The sequence below is a fragment of the Aspergillus pseudodeflectus genome, assembly GCF_044049435.1.
Source record: "Aspergillus pseudodeflectus strain CBS 756.74 chromosome Unknown BJX68scaffold_63, whole genome shotgun sequence".
NCBI lineage: Eukaryota > Fungi > Ascomycota > Eurotiomycetes > Eurotiales > Aspergillaceae > Aspergillus > Aspergillus pseudodeflectus.
In genome coordinates this window covers 161,156-177,653 of record NW_027263839.1, presented here as the reverse complement: position 1 = coordinate 177,653, position 16,498 = coordinate 161,156, and the positions used below count along the sequence as shown (strand labels likewise).

Sequence of the window (16,498 nt, the reverse complement as noted above, 5' to 3'; positions counted from 1 at the left end):
CTCCTCCTCCTCCTCCTCCTCCTCCTCCTCCTCCTCCTGTTCTTCCTCACTACCTTGAATCGCCAAGTAGCAGCCCAACATGGGTTTCAAGACCTTCATAACAAAGTGCCATTTCAACTACCAAGTCGCCAAAGCCAACCGCGACCGCAATGCGCGGCCATCCTACTACAACGGAGATCGCAACGTGGCAGAACAATGGATCCCCAGGTGGACGAAAGAGGAAAACCTAGGCATCGCCATCCTACAGCGTCTTCAGCATCTTAGTCACTTGGAGAATAAAGTCTCAGAAGCCGAGAACAAGAATGGAAACGGAGACCAAGACCTCAAAACCATTCAACGTGAAACAAAAGAGCTGCGGGATTCGCTCATAAACCACCACCGCAGACTGGAGGAGCTGCTGAATGACAAACCTGTGCATGGTAAGTGGATTCGCGCGTTTGATCTGGAAAGGCAAAACAGGGATCCGGTACATGGAAGGCCAGCGATTTGGTGGAATGATCGAAGGAAATGTGCAGAGTTAGGAGTGTGTTGTGGAAGTCTCTGTGGATGTTGTGAGAAGCCGCTGAGGGCGTACCTCGATCCAGAGAACAGGATGATGGTTGGTGTGTATGGCCACTGTACATCGGAGTGTGGGTGCTGTATTTGTAGTCGGCGCTGTTATTTGGCGGCTAAAAGCCTCCCCAATACTACCCTGGGCAAGTATGCGTGGTCCTAGCTGAGAACTATTGCGTTTTCCCTTGATTTGTTTGGTCGAGTTATCGGCTCTGCTTGGCTTCCTAGAAATTGGAAATTGTTGGTAATTTCAAACATTAAACGGTCTTGTGATGGATCTTTAAGACTGAGAGACTATATGACCGTCAACAATCCTTCCAATAATTACCAGACGGGTCATCAGCCTAAACTAATATACAAAACAAGAACGCTTGGATGAGCCGCCAAAGCAACCCAGACGCGCATTCTGCAAGTATCCTCTTCCACCTCTTCTCCTCATGGTATCTAGGCAAAATAGCTCTTCCAAAGGACTCCAGAGAGGTCCTCAAGCTGATCCTGCGTAAATGCCTATAGTAGATTGTTAAATCAGCTACTTCAGTATCGCTGGGCATCTGTGAACTTACCTTTGCATCAATATGCCACGTATCCTGTCTCGTCTTCTTGAATTCACTGATAATCGACTTCACACTCGATCCCACAATGCCAGGGTCACTGGCGGCCCGGACACTGAGCGTAGCCAGTGCCTCAGGTATCCACGTAGGAGGTGGGCTGCTGTACGGGAATGCCTGGATAAGTGCGCCGAGGCCAAGGACAGCTCCGTGCCTAGAAATGATGAGCCGCGTGTGTTCGGGCGTAGGTGTGCCGGCTCCCGAGGAGATAGGTGTGGAAATGCCGCTGGTACTACGAAGCATCTTTGGCCGCTTGGGAAGAGGGTTCTCAATCAAAGTTTTGGCGAAGCGCTTCTTGAAGCGGTCAACTATTTCTTTGCGGAGGGACTCGGGCGAGCAGCGGACCATTCCCGATAGGGTTGCTGAGGCGCCGGCTCGGACTTCGTGCTGGGGGTCTTCGAGCATGCTTGCGACACACTCGAAGAGCTTGTCACGGTCAGCCGCGGAGAGTAGGAAGAGGCGGCGGAAGTAGATGATTTGAATATTGATCATGATGCGGAGCCGCTGGTGCCAGGAGGGGGATGTCTGTCCGATGCGGATGAGGGTTTTGATGAATTCGGAGTTTTGCTCGGCGGGGTATGGGACGTTGGGGAGATGGCGGAAAACATGATATGCGAGTGATTGGAGCTCTGGGTCTTCTTTGACATCCATCATGTGCAGTAGTTGTCCGGTAAATACCTCTGCGAAGAACGGGGCAAGTTGAGTGCACTCGTGGGAGGACAAGGTGGAGTCGAGCCAGAGGAGAATGGTCTTGCTTCCCGAAGTGTAAGAGGACGGTGTCTGTTGACCAGGTGTTCGCTGACCCCGCCATTCCTCAATCTGTTTGAAGATACCATGGATCATCTCGGAAAAGTCCTTGCTCGGTAGATATGGATACGAGCCGACCGACGACGCAGACTTCTGATCAGTAAGCAGACTCTTGATGTCCGCATAAGACTCGTGATATCTCGTACGGAAGATCGTCGCGAGCGTTTGACCCATCGCTTCACGAACGCCCTTATATGGATGATCAAGGTGGGCAAGGTAATCCTCGACAATTGGCTTCTCAAGTCGGAAATGCCAGCCTGCGTCAATGATTGACTGGTGCAACAGGTTGATCTTAGAGCTCTCCTTGAATGCTGCATTTGTCGACATGTCCAGTCTGAAGCTTGCCAGCCAGTCAACCAACGGCCAGACCCGACGCGGGTCGCGGCATTGGAGGATCATATGGAGGAAGGTGGTCCAGTATCCAGAGTTCTCCGGAGTCAACCCATCAATGAAGATCTTTTGTACAATCGGGAACGCATACTCCCACACCAATGTCCGCTTTTCAACACTGGTATCTGTGACGGAGCTGACGAGCGCTCCAAGAATCTCAGCAGTGGCTCGGTGCTGGTGCTTATCGCTGCCATCTTCAAAGACAGCCTCGATTTCCTCCTTGATGTCGTCAAAGGTCGCAGCTGTGAGGCCATCTCTAAGCATCAACTCAAAGGCATAGAGCAGCAGCATCGCACATGGCATGCGGAACTTATCCGCTGAGGGATCGCGAGGCTCCTGTTTTAGGTACATAAAGAACTTCGAGAACCACGCGCGGTTGAAAAGTTTCCCCATGTGCGAGCGAACCTTCCATTCCACGCCATCGTACTCAATATCACGCTCAACATTGGGCTTGTAGCCTGGCATATAATCCGTCCACACAAGCCATCCAGGGAAATCATGGTCAATGTAATAGTCCGTCTCGGGGTTCGCAAAACTGGCAAGGAATTCTTCGGTCCAGCCCTTTTCGTACCGCTTTGTGGCAACCCTGATCTTGGCGGGGAAGTTCTGGTTACCCAGGATGTAGCTCTTGTAGTCGTGGTTGCAGATTGCGCGCACATCAATCATTGTGAAGAGCGCAGTGAGCCCTTGTGAGTACATACCGCGCAAACCGGGGTGGTCGTCGATAGAGCCTAGCGTGACGAGCTCCACTAGATTCTCACTAGCGATGTAATCGAATCTAAGCCCCATTGAGATCACAATGGTCGCTGCTCGACTGGCGACCTTCCAGTGGGATACCTTGGCTAGATTTACCAACTCCTCGGCTAACGCTGCCTTCTTCTTCTCGATAAGAGCACGCTTGTGGTTGAGCGCATTCCGCTTCTGCAGGACTTGCTCATTGACATCTTGCGTGGTTGGAGCGATAGAGTCGATGATCTCCCGATCCAGTATGGCCATCCGCTCCGAAGGACGGCCATAATCCATTATCTGGTACACCACGCTTGAGCATATTCGCTGTACCGAAGGCTTATCCACCGCACTCGCATCGATGAAAGCTCGAACCAAAATGGGTGCGTATTTCCAATGCCGGCCGACAGTCTTGGCGACGCTGCTGAGCAATAGAGAGAATAGCGAACCCTTGATCCGTGCATAGTCATTCTCCTTGATACCATTCTGAAGAGCTTTCAGAAGCGGTGGTATAACAAGCAGACGAGAGCCCCATACAGCCTTGAGAGCGGATTCTCCTGCTGTTTGAGCGTTCCGTCGAGTCTCCGTATAAGCAGACACGCACGACTCGGCGAGATCCAGCAGCAAGATTTCATCTAGTTTAGAACGACACCGAGGAGCTGCGTTGTGCCTCAGTCGTTGCAAGTGGTACATGTTGGCGCGCCGAACAAGCAGGGGTCGCGGATAGTCCTTCCGTATTCCACTCATTTTGTAAGGGTGAATGTCGGCCAAGAGAAGGCGTGTCACTCGATCAAGAACATGAGCGGATCTCTCAATACCAACGTCAACAAACCAACATTTGTAAGCCGAGTAAAGCGCACTGAAACAGGGCACATCATCCTCCTGTTTCTCGCTCAGATACTTGTGCACGTTGTGGAGAACCCAACCGGCTCGTTCTCGAATATCATGAATAGTAGTGTAGACAGGGTCGTTCTCTTGCAGCGGATAGCCGGTCGGGTAGATGAATGTCTCTCTTATAGTGTCTTCATCAGAACTGTCGAGCATGGAGTCAGGTTCTTCATCTCCCTGGTCTGTACCGTCGACGGCATCCGACATATCGACGTCCTTTGACTTGTCCAATACTCCATTTGCCCCACTATCCTTCGTAACAGACGCAGCTTTAGCATCAAAAAGCACAGAGATACCCGACAAAATCAGCCGTAGTAGAACCAAGTTTCTTATGACCTCATCTGACCATTCCTTGCCGATACCGTCACGCCTAACACTGGAAGAGTCCTCTGTCAAAGCCGAAAGTTGTTTAAGAGCAGACTCTGCTTGGTTCTGAAAGAGTTCTGCAGCAAATTCGATCTCTGGCCGCTTCGGGACATGCCATTTGACAGTCAAATTCTGTGGGTCGGGTCGATAATTCCAATGCTCGGGCTGTATCCCGTTGGCAATATCCTCCGGTTCATACAGTGAGTAGTCCGAGGTATATGTTCCAGTGAGATTGAGCAGGAGATGATGGATAAAGTTCGAGACATGGACTGTCGGAATACCCCTGCATTTCTGCTGCATGTAGACGGCGATATCGAACAGTTCCTTCTTGTGAGCCAAGACGGCATCCCCAACGTGCACGACACACATGCTAAGCATGCTCACATTCCACACCAGACCCCGATCGCGTGGAAGCACATCTGTACCAGTTGTACGAGTTGAACCGGCTCCGTTATCATCGATCTCCGTACGAATCGCCTGCGTCAAGACAGGGATGAACCGCTTCAAAGCCCTTTCAGGGTTGACTTTGCAGACAGCGTTACAGATAAAGGCCATTGCATCACGGGCTTGATGAATAACATGGTTAGAGACAAAGTCGACGACCTTGGACAGAGCAATCTCGTAGTAATCGGGAGATAAGGAGGAGAGCAGAGGCATGAAGGTTGCTGGAAGTGTATTCACGATATTTTCTTCGGGAGACCCGTTTCGCACTCTTGAGACGTCGGGGAGGTTTTCTAACAGGGTGAACACTCGACCCAGGAACGAGATAATGAAATCTCCAAAGCCACAGGTGGACGAGCGGAGGATCAGTTCTTCAGTCTCATCACTCAGCTCTGTGTCGTAGTTCAATTGCACTTCAACACCTTCTGCCTCCATCCTCTCCATCTCCCCGGGAATCCATTGCATCGCAAGCATATTACTATTGATCTCTTCTCGTCCCTGGGTCAAGTCTGCCATCGGGATATTGTAACAAGCAGACTGCATGAATGTCAAGGTATGAAGAGACTTTTCAAGATCGTTTGCGTCGATGCCGGGTAAGGCCATTCCCAACAGGGTGGTAAGATGGCAACGGTATCCCTTGGTTCTGGCGATAATCCGTGCAAGAATCTGAAGAGCTCGAAGGGATGAAGTAGTACGGTGAACCTCTACTAGGCCCTGAAGGGATGGGTAGATGCGCTGCAAAGCTCCGGGAAGAATGAGATGTGGTTCCAAAAATGCTAGGCCTTGAAGCGTGGATAGCGAGAAGCTCATCGCGGTGGCACTTTTAGAATAGATACCCATGAATATAACATCACGCATGCAGAGCACGAAGCGGCGCTTTAAAGGCTCGTTGAGCCTCCGCTCTTCGGGCACCTCCATCTCTCCGCTCTGTTCTCTGTTCCACCGCATCACAAAGAAGTCCGTCAGGTAGTACACGAGCTGAGCCAGGGTCTTGGTCCAGCTTCCAGAGTTTGACGGGTGGAAGAATGTCTCTACAGCTTGAATGAGACCTTCGAGTTGAGTGAGAATAGACTCTTCCTTGTCCAGGCATGCTGGCGACAGAGACATTACAATCCACCTTGCAATGTGATGCGCCACAGGATGTTTCCGAGAATCTCGATCAAGCATTATGCCTAGTCCGGATGAGATATCTACCAGCGCACTGTAAGGGGATGTAGACTGTCCCACTGGAATCTCCAAAAGCCTCAAAATGGCTGTGAAGATGAGCGACGATTGCTCCCTTGTGAAGATGCCGTACTCGGAAAACGGAATATGACCGGCAGGCAGTGCATCCCGGGCCAAGCGAGAAAGGTAGTCTAGGAATGTCTGATCAAATGTCTTGGAGCGGCTAACCAGCGACCAGAGGTGGAAGTAGGTTGGCATGTAATGCTGCGGGAGCAGGTCCTCTCTTGACTCTGGCGGCGGAGATGTGGGAAGGAGTAGGTTGATTAACCCAACCACAACAAAGGCACCCTCGGAGAACGAGGTGCTGTAGTGCGGCAGGAACTCCTCCAGCATGGCTGGTAGCTCACATGGGTCAATATAGAGTTGAATAAAGGCACAGAGTTTCGTCAAGGTTTTCACGTTTCGCTTTAGGTTTGACGAATGTACCAGTCCCGACTCTGTTGGCAGAACGAAGGCCTTTATTTCTCTGTACAGAGGCTTCCAGTCTAATGTGAGGTCCTTGATCGGTCTAAGGTAGTGCTTGCGCCTAGGACTACGTCAGCATTGGCAGGCGAATGGTATGTGCGGCTTGGGGAGGCCACTTACTTGGTTAGGAGCATAAACATGCTGGCAAACCGCTCGGAGACATTAGGGTCGATTCCAGGAGCAAGAGTGAGCTCATAATACAGCTTGACAAGCTTGATCCGCTCGCTGCGAGTCGGGTCGAACTTGAGTGACAGCCATCCTCTTAGCTCCCGTGTCCAGTGCACCGCACCAGGACTGAAGTCGCCTGATTCCACGGCGACATAGAGATGAGTCAGTATGTCCCGCAAGTTTTGTTCTCTCTGTGCTTCGTCCTCAAGCTCGTACGGCAAGTATTTGAAGTAAGGGTATGTGCGAGGTCGGACCCGTGCCTTGGGCTCGCCTTCTCCGTTGATGCCGTCAGGTTCACCACCCGGAGAGGTGGCTCGCGAAATCATATGTGCATTGTGGAAGTTGTCGGGTGTAAGGATCGTTTTTAGGTTCGGATTGTCCATAATCGTCCAGCTCGTGCGACGATTATCGTAGGTGCAGAAGTGAGGAGTTTGGGTGGTGCGGGAAAGCTCTATTATCACACACTGATGTCAGCTACCACGGCTTCCAGGAAACCTAACGCAACGCAACGGACGGCACTATACAAGGAACATTAAGCTTGTATCCAGATACTAGGCTATAGAGTTCGATGCCCAACAGTAACCTGCTGCGAGCGTTTTATTCGCATTGGCCAATTTCAGTAGGCCTTGGCTATGGCAGAGCGACCGGAAATGGATAGCTGTGAATATATGGACCGCGGTGTGGAAAGTCGTCAAAAAATATATTCCCAATAGTAGGAAGTTTCTTGGAATAAATCTCTCTCTAATTACAAAAGAGTAATCCGGGAGATGAGGGATAAAAGAAGCTCACGCGCGACAGTTGACGAGAGCATCCATGAGATCGCTTTGTGGTGTCAGGCTGCGGATGACATAATGCATCCTACGTAACGAAGCTCGCAGCCTAGACCTCCGGTTGATAAGCACGTGACTTGCTTCGGTATATAGTAGGACTTCAGAGGAGCACGGACGACGAGTTGAAAAGGTCCGTCTGGCCTTCAGTAATTGGTCCTTCGATTTTGGCTCACACGGCAATAGCTTGTTCATCGTGCTTGGGCAAGCGCTCAACCAGACGCTTGCCGGAGTGAGCAGGTTGGTCAAGCTAGGGTACGAAGGGTCGACATAAATTTATACAAGGAATAGTGGAGACTCTGCTTCCTCTCCCAAGCTTACTTTGATAAGTGACCATTAGGAGTTTCAACTACACCACCCAGCTATCTTCCACATTGTACCATTCACAATTCGTGATTTAACATATGTACTAGGTATCGTGACTTGCATTGATATCATAAGTGCTGAGCTACATTCGCTCGTATATATGCATGCGCCATGCCTGTATGCAATTGCCAGGTATAATTGAGAGGAGACGGCCTGCGTGAGCAGACTATGTATGATGGGTTTTCAAACGCTGAGATATGCAGAATAAGAAGTCTCATCCACTACAGAAAGCACCAGGCTTGTTTGAATGTGCCAGGAGAACTTCTTCCACCTCTTCAAGAGGGTTGAATCAAAATTTTTGTGCAAAATTGGAGCTGATGAGCTCAATCGTGATGGTGCCCGCCTTTTCGAATTAAGAAGTCGAAGAGGTTACTGAAACGGTGTCGACGCTTGCCTTTCGTCGGCCGCGGGGATTCCGATTGATTACTGAGTGTCTGTCCGTCTTGCTTCGAACGACGTGTTGATTTGGGTTGCGCGGGTGTCAAATCGAGTTTCGTTTCTTCCCTCTCCGTTTTTCGCTGTTCAGATCGAGACCTTCCATTTCGTCGAGTTTTGGGCTCGGCTGATCCGTCATACGACTGACGCGGGCTGCAGAGCGCGTTATGCCGAGTGCTCGATGAATTACGCCTGTTGGTCCTTTCAATGAAGGCCGCGCCGGTGGAATTGGAGCGCTTTGATAAACTATTATACTGAACTGACCGATCCGTTGTTGGGCTCTGGTGAGAGGTCCGAGTCCAGGTGACTACCCGGCGGTTCGAGTCCGTCGGCGCTTGCTTATCCTGATCGCTGTCTCTTCCGGAGATGGCTCGGTCGTCCTCGCCTGTTGATGTAGGTTTTGAGACACTCGGAGAACGGACAGCTTTCGGACTCGTCGCAGCGTCATTGTAGCGAAAATTGTGCGACCACCCTTCCCGGAACGCAACCCAGATCCCCGTAACGATGATTAACATGCGGAGAGCCTCATCAGTTTCAATCACCTGCTGGTCCAATGGATCTTCAAACTCGGAGTTATCACTAATGACCGACATGGCAGATGTGGGTGAAGAAGGCGCAGTAGAAGGTAATGAGTATCGGTCGTATACTTCAAGATTATTACGGGTCATCGATGCAATAACCGGGTGACGGCGAGTGGTGGGGTCGATGATGCTAAATGTGAAGCGTCGAGTAGTGTCTTCCGGTAATATCGAACCCGGAGGAGCGGATACACGACGCTTCTTTGGTCCGCGCCGTACCCATCGCAAGATCATGAGCCCCGAGTTGGTATTTGCGGCAAATTCATATGAGCCATTGGGAAGGGGTGTAGCCTCCCATACTGCCCCAGATTCGAGGCATATTTCTGCTTTCCCCTTTGCCAAGGCGTCCTCCTTGAGCAGCTGGCAAATCGTCCCAACAACGTCGCGGTGCTCTCCATTCTCTTCGTCTGAGCTGAGGCTCTTCTCTCCGTCTCCCGCTGCTCGCTCGTACAGATCGCTGGTTGTGACTATCAAATCGTTAGGGCCTAATCCCCGCTTACCGCGAAGGATGTTCGGAACTTTGCGCGCGAATCTCGGCATGAATAGAGTTGACGGCAAGACATCAAAGACAGGTACCGGACGCGAGGTAAATGACACGCGCTGGAGCTGAAGGAGAAGCTTCGGTCTAAGCTTTAACCGCTTGTGGCGTGCATTGGTTGCAGGATGGGCAAGCTGATACGTAGTTTTCGGTCGCAGGGTTGGCTTTGATGACTTCAAGTGAGCGAACTGAGATCGGACTGGCGAAGGCCCGGCGGTTGAATAACGGTCATCGTCGCTCGAAGAGATAGGCTCGATAGCGGTGACTGGCATTGAACGCCGTTGCTCATAGCGAGGACTCTCAGGCTCTGCGCTTTTCTCTCTGCCGGCGCGACTGCTGGATCTCCATGGAGGCAAACTGCCGAATGAAAAAGGACTAGGTGAGGCGTGGCGGGATGGGATAGAAAGTTGTGTGTCCGAATGAGAGCTAGCAAGCTCGTTGTTATGTGCGGCAGCGGCATCAGCTGTCATGCCGAGGTTGAAAAGCATTATCCCCAGAGCACAGCCCCTGACAGATGAAGAAGACGAGCATCGACAGCGGGGAAGTAGCGAGGTAGGGTCGATGCGATTGAGTTTGAGAAGGTGTGGTTCGGGATCGTCCTCCAATCTATACAAAATCTGGGGCATACCAGCCAGGCGAGAAACAAGAAAGGTCAAGTAGATTGCCGCCGATTGATATGTGAAATGCGAAGATAGAATTGGGAAGCCTTATTAATGCGACACAGAGGCTGACAGAAGAAGCACAAGGAAGATCCCAGTGTCCAGGTCAGCAACAACCGCCAAACGAACCGGAAGGATGCTTCAGCTGCGTCACGTCAGACTCCTGGAGCTTGAGAGAAGAGCGCAGACGCAGGCGGGAAAATAAGCACAGGAATAGGAATAATGGGAAACAGGTTATAAATAAAAGCAAGGGAGGTAAAAGAGCGGAAGGAGAGGAGTGGCGGGCGCCTGGGGCTTAATATTCTAAATATCCAGAACTGGAGCGAGTGTGTGTCACGAATGATTTTGGAAAAGAAAAGGCAGCATGATTAGTATTCTTCGTCTGAACTGGATCACTTCATGTCAGATCAGAGGGGCCGTCTCTGTCCATGGGTTCCGGTCGGTCCCACCGTAAATGCACGGTCGGGGTCGGTCTTGAAATGTCGGACGGAGATTTCAGGAAAGGAAGTCGTCAGACAAAAAGAAAAGGAATAATAATAATGATTTTTTGAAGCTATGATCTTGGTGCGTCACCCTAAAAGCAGTTCTTTTGATACGATCTGAAGACCAGCTCCAGCAGCAAATAGCAACCAGGCTGACGACCCCAGCAAACAGAATGCACTGAATTTAGTCGCCGATCCTTCTTAGGCTCGCCATCCTCTGCTCTTGATTCGGGCTTTCTCACAGGCCCGACGCCACGGAGGCCCTCCCCTCCCTCCCCCTGCCAATAATGCACAGAGTAGGCGCCCTTCAGGTCTGCCTTAGGTCCCTCTCCAGCCAAACCATAGGCTGCGTCGGCTGGCTGTGCAAGAGCTGAAGAGCCAAGGCTTAGAAACAGCGTAAGACCCTGAGCAGATAAGAAGCACCCATCCTGTGCTCGTGAATCCTTCGTTTCGTGTGGGAAATGAGCTGGAGCTCTGTTTGGCGGCCTCGTCGTCGTCTGACACGAGCACCCAAAGTTGCAGACAATTCCCGCGGATGAACAATGCAGGCCGGAGCGGACAGTCGGCGTTTCCGACTCTCCGATGCGGTTCATAACTCAAATTTTCTCTTATTTCCGGACTCCGGCGCCAATTTCTCGTTCAGCGAGCGAGGTTCGATTCCTGTTCAGGTCTAACTCCGGCCTTGGCAGGCTCGTTTCCAATGTGTCTCTCGTGAGCCATCCACTCAGTGGCAACGCTGCAAAGCTCAAGCATCCACGGCCACAGATGCAGGCTCCTTGGCTCTGCCGCTCTGCAAGATTCCTGACCAACGGCTCACGGAAGTCGATGTCGCTTCTTACATAAGAGTAGCGAACGTAAGACAAATTGATTTAAGCTCTGAGGGTTGAAAGTATCTACAGGTCATGCACGGATGATTGACTTTCACCTTCTCGATCTACTATCTGGAGTACTAGTCAGGAGTTTCTATTGAGCCTACTCCGATGTGATTTCAATGCATCACACTCCTCGAGCGTGGGACTCTCAGGCTCAGTTTCTCTGTGGAGTTTTTTTACTTGAGCATCAGAGAGATCATCTACGTTGTAGATACCTCGGCTTCAAAAGGGGTTAGAAATCGCAGGGCATATGGGCTATGGAGACTGGGAGGAGTACCTGGTCCATATCTATAGGGCTGAACGGCCGACCCAGGGATTCAGTTTTCAAGGCTGCCCCATCTATTTTTATGATCCGACCCTGTGCACAAGCCGTAGCACTCATGTTTAAAGTCCGGTGCCTGGATCTCCAGGCTGTGTACCTTAATATATCGCAATAATCAAGACGATATACTTCTTACTGCCCACTTCCTTGCTGTTGATTTGCACTCATCCACCCCGCCAAGATGGCAGGGATAGTTCAAGTTATGCGTGAGCTGATTAAGCGGGCTTTCTTATGCCAGACTTCCGAGAGAGCCGGGCGATCGACTTGGCCTTTCGCCCTTGGCCCGCCTGGGCCATTCTTTCATGTTCTCATGCTTCAGCCATCATCAATCAAGGACCCATTTATTATTAATTTTACTCCATTCAAAGTTGCCCTGCACTGGAAGTTTCTACACCACTGTCCTCCGTCCAGCCCACCAACTTGGTCTCATGACTGATCGACCAGACCGCGATTATGACTCCAGCGCCCCCGAAGTTGAAGCCGATTGCTTCCGGTGTCCCGAGCTTCCTTGATCCCAGCCGGCCAGTGAAAAGCCTATCGGTTGCTTTCTGGGTCTGGAAGGCGATTCTTTTCGTTGTCATAATCAGCTGCCCCGGACTCGGATACGACACTTCCGCAAGCCTACTTCCGTTCCAGCTCAACGGCTCGGCTGAGGTCATTTCGTCTGCAGAACCCAAGCATGTGTCCCTGCCAATACCTCTCAAGTTCGTGCGCTGGGATTCAATCTACTTTGTACACATAGCTCAATATGGCTACCTCTTCGAACAAGAATGGGCATTTAGTTATGTGTACGGAAGTCTGGCCAAATTCTTATCTTCTTGTACACTCCTCTCTCTCGTACTTTTCAACTCCAAGGCCTGACAATCCCTGCAGTACTTTCTCTCTCAGATGACTCAAGCGGAGTGACTCAAGTCGCAGTGGCAGCGATTGTGTTGTCACATGTATCCCACTACCTTTCAGTTCTGGCTCTATATCGACTCTCTGCCAATGTCTTCGGCCGCGACACTGAGAGGAGCCGACTGGTTTGCTTCCTCTCTTCAGCCCTGCATATTGTCTCTCCTGGAGGTGCATTCATGTCTGCGCCGTACGGAGAGTCTTTGTTTTCGTTCCTCAACATAACCGGTTACTACATCTACTCTTCGTCTTGCCATGACCTGAGTTCAAAAAAGTACCTCTTGAGCCATGGAAAGCTGCTCCTGGCAGGCTGCTTCTTCGCGGTAGCCACTTCGGTACGCAGCAATGGTATCCTCAGCGGAATTCTCCTGGCTTATGATGCTATCTGGCAAGCATACGGCCTTGTATCTCGCCGCTCTATGGGCACTATGGTCGTTCGCCTTGGCTTCACTATAATCAGCGGCTGCATTGTTGCGCTAGGCCTTTTAATCCCCCAGTACCTAGCTTATACCTCTTATTGCACGAACAAGGATTATATACGACCGTGGTGCCAGTCCCTCCTTCCCAGCATATATGGCTGGGTCCAGAGACACTACTGGTACGTCCCTAACCAAGAACCTCTAATTTAGCAACATGCTAACCATTGTCAGGGGCGTCGGCTTTCTCAAGTACTGGACGGTCCCGAATATCCCCCTTTTTCTATTAGCCACGCCCATGCTCCTGATTCTTTTCCTATCGTCCTTATGGGCACTTGGCGCGGGTGTATCTCCTCGTTCATCCGGGACCACGCCTAAGACCAGCTCTACTATCTCTTCAAGCCCCGCGTCCTCATTACTAACACAACTCGCCATTGCTCAGTTCATACTTACAGTAATGGCCGTCACAAGTTACCACGTCCAGATCGTCAACCGAATTTCCTCGGGCTACCCATTGTGGTACTGGTACCTTGTATGGCGCGCCCTGTGGACTTCAGATACTACTCAGTCTGCCAAGAACAGAACCCAAGTCCTGCTTGTTGTGCAGCTCATGGTGGCGTACGCACTTGTCCAAGCTGTTCTTTTTGGATCATTTCTTCCGCCGGCTTGAGCTTACTCAATTATTCTTCTATCTATATATTATATGAAAGGCGAGATTGATGAATCGTATATAATATCAAACAAATATCATTCTTCAAATCACATAAGCATTATATCATACCTAAGTCATAACCTAATTTCCTAGACCACCTTAGGTGGCACATAGCTGTCGATCGTGATCTAGCCTAACGTAGCATAGCATCGCATGGATATTTTTGCCCGAGGTAATTGTCGTACTAGCTCGTCGCTCAATTCACTAGTAGTTGTACAACGTCATGTATCCGTTAAGGGTCAAAACTTGGACGCAAGGCAGCACTAGAATATAAACCTTATTTTGCAGCACAGGTCGAATCGCGCGCCGCTAGGCAGCTTGATTTCTGGGCAAATTCAGTAGTGATGCTGTGGTTGAAGATCTCCGAATGGGTTTCACGGTTTGCAATGGACCCTGCGGGGAACTCTGTTGCATGTCGATTTCGTTTTCTGGGTAATGGTTCGCTTCATCGCTCGCTTCCAATATAGTGGTACCTAGGTAATGAACAAAGTTCCATCCGCCCTTCTACTACCTGGTACTCGGTTCTGTCCGTTTCCAATTTGTTGATGGCTCTGCTCCTAATTGTGGTGGCTTGGTACTCTAGGGTTCTAGAGCGTACTCTGCCGATTTATATCAAGTAGCCTGCTAGATATCTCATCAGGTATCTCATTAAGAACCTAATTGGACACGAGCAGATCCTCAATAAGGCGGTCGTGAAGTGTCGAATAAACTGCCCAGATGGAGTAGGCGCTCGGGGACTGAACTATTCTACCTAGTATAATTGGCACGCTACTAATCAGACTCGACACACAAACCACTTTCCTAAACTTGTTGAGACAGCTGGCTAGATTACTGGGCTTTGCATGTCCATGAATCTAAAATTATAAACATAATGCCTACCAACTGAACAAACCTACCCAGCCACTACTTCTCCAGCGGCGACAATGTCTTAGGCACATACGGCTCCTCAAGGTACGCAATCTCCTCCTCTGAAAGCTTCACCTTGATCGCTGCAACCGCCTCGTCAATCCTCTCTTTGCTACTCAACCCCAGAATCGGATTCTCATTCTTATGGCTAAGCGACCACGCAATCGCCACTTGCGCCATACTAACCCCCTTCTTCTTCGCAATCTCCTCCACGCGATCCACAATCTCCTTGTCGGCCTCGGTTTCGCGGTTGCGGAGGAGAACGTTGAGTGCCCCATCGGTCGACTCGCGGAGGGTGGGCTCGGATTTCCAGGGGCGCGCGAGGAGGCCACGCGCCATGGGAGACCAGGGGATGAGTCCAATGCCGGCGTCGAGGCAGTAGGGGATCATCTCCCGCTCTTCTTCGCGGGAGAGCAGGTTGTGATAGTTTTGCATGGAGATGAAGGTGTGCCAGCCCTTGCGTGCGGCGAGATTGTTGAGGGATTGGAATTCCCAGGCTGCCATCTGTTATATACCACAAAAGCATACAGAGTTAGCTTTGCACTCTCTCGCAACTGTACTTGGTGCATCGAGGGATATAGATGAGGACAACATACCGTACTAGCCCCAATATACCTAACCATCCCACTCTCGACAACATCATTCAACGCCCTCATAATCTCCTCACGCGGCGTCTCCCGATCCAACCGATGAATCTGCAGCACATCAATATACGTCCCCAGTCTCTTGACGCTCCTCTCCACCGCATCAAAAATATGCTTCCGACTCAGTCCCACCCTGTTCGTCATGAGCCCATCGTTCCTCGAGCACGCCGCAATCATCGGCATCGCACCCCCATCCGCCTCATCCGCAACACCGTAGAAGCACTTCGTCATAATCACCACGCGGTGCCGCGGGATGTTGTACTGCTTCAGGGCCTTGCCGATGATCTCCTCGGAGCGGCCGTGCGAGTAGACATCCGCCGTGTCCCAGGTGTTGATGCCGGATTTGTAGGCGTGCTCGAGGAGTGGTAGGGCACGGTCTTCGTCGAGGACCCACGGTTGCCAGCTCGACGTGCCGTAGGACATGGCGCCCAGAATGACTTTGGAGATTTTGAGGCCGGATGTGCCGAGGCTTTTGTTTGGTTAGCGATTGGTTTTGGGAGGGGGAGGGGTCTGCGTACGTGACGTATTCCATTTCGTTGGACGCCATTCTTGTGGTGCTTGTTCAATTGGCAATCAATTGCGATTAATCTGCTATGAAGTTGGTGAGTTGAAATGAGTCTGTTGTTGAGTCACAAAAAAAAAAATCGACTGAATGCGGGGAAATGAGGGGTTCCACTCTTCACATACGAGTTTGACTGTTGAAGGGGTTATGGTTCTAGTCAACGAGGTCAATCGCATTCGAAAAGGAGGATCAAGATTAGATATATGGTCCTTGTACCCCGGAGCTTGGAGTCTGGTTCAATCTGCCGAGATCAGCAAGCGAAGCCGACGAGTTACCGATCTTCGTGGTTCGGGTCGGGGGCTCGGGAGTGGGGATCTATGGATTCTTGGGGATCTTGAAGAAACTAATTATTGGTATCCAGGCTCAAGGTCAAGCTCAACAGCTCAAGGATATATTGTTTCGACTAAGCTTCGGGCAGGTCAAAGCTCATAGTTTATTCCTTCTCAAACTACTTGCTAGTGCTGAGACTTCGTTTGGTAACCTACTATATATAGTGGGTACTTGTGGATATATGTTGTTTGAATAGTACAGGTGTTTTGGAGAAAGTGGCATTCTATTTCATTCACTATAGTATATTATCCGCGAGAAAAATGCATAACAAACGTTGTAGTCGCCTGATTGCCTAATGCGCAAGACCACCATAGGCCGGT

At 50.7% G+C, this 16,498-nt stretch overlaps 5 protein-coding genes across 5 annotated transcripts; 2 read left to right on the top strand and 3 right to left on the bottom strand.

The window, feature by feature from the left end:
* The first annotated feature begins 3 nt into the window (after positions 1–3).
* BJX68DRAFT_246470 (uncharacterized protein) lies at positions 4–797 on the top strand. Its single transcript, XM_071041653.1, has one exon. It carries the CDS (start codon positions 80–82, stop codon positions 713–715), a length of 636 nt encoding a protein of 211 aa, XP_070894235.1. The 5' UTR covers positions 4–79; the 3' UTR covers positions 716–797.
* Positions 798–7,425, bottom strand: BJX68DRAFT_246468 (proteasome activator BLM10). The gene is made up of 4 exons (XM_071041652.1): positions 7,160–7,425; positions 6,588–7,086; positions 1,116–6,528; positions 798–1,059 (listed from the first exon to the last, which is right to left on the bottom strand). Exons 2-4 carry the CDS (start codon positions 7,016–7,018, stop codon positions 997–999), a joined length of 5,907 nt encoding a protein of 1,968 aa, XP_070894234.1. The 5' UTR covers positions 7,019–7,086; positions 7,160–7,425; the 3' UTR covers positions 798–996.
* On the bottom strand, positions 7,426–10,613 carry BJX68DRAFT_246465 (uncharacterized protein). The gene has a single exon (XM_071041651.1). It carries the CDS (start codon positions 10,003–10,005, stop codon positions 8,152–8,154), a length of 1,854 nt encoding a protein of 617 aa, XP_070894233.1. The 5' UTR covers positions 10,006–10,613; the 3' UTR covers positions 7,426–8,151.
* Positions 10,614–11,640: 1,027 nt separating this feature from the next.
* Positions 11,641–13,788, top strand: BJX68DRAFT_185050 (DUF409 domain protein). Its single transcript, XM_071037275.1, has 3 exons — positions 11,641–12,534; positions 12,588–13,206; positions 13,259–13,788. The coding sequence occupies exons 1-3, from the start codon at positions 12,168–12,170 to the stop codon at positions 13,692–13,694; spliced, it is 1,422 nt and encodes a 473-aa protein (XP_070894232.1). The 5' UTR covers positions 11,641–12,167; the 3' UTR covers positions 13,695–13,788.
* A 730-nt stretch (positions 13,789–14,518) lies between these two features.
* BJX68DRAFT_246460 (aldo/keto reductase) lies at positions 14,519–16,222 on the bottom strand. Its single transcript, XM_071041650.1, has 4 exons — positions 15,974–16,222; positions 15,805–15,877; positions 15,239–15,755; positions 14,519–15,146 (listed from the first exon to the last, which is right to left on the bottom strand). The coding sequence occupies exons 2-4, from the start codon at positions 15,831–15,833 to the stop codon at positions 14,640–14,642; spliced, it is 1,053 nt and encodes a 350-aa protein (XP_070894231.1). The 5' UTR covers positions 15,834–15,877; positions 15,974–16,222; the 3' UTR covers positions 14,519–14,639.
* Positions 16,223–16,498: the final 276 nt, after the last annotated feature.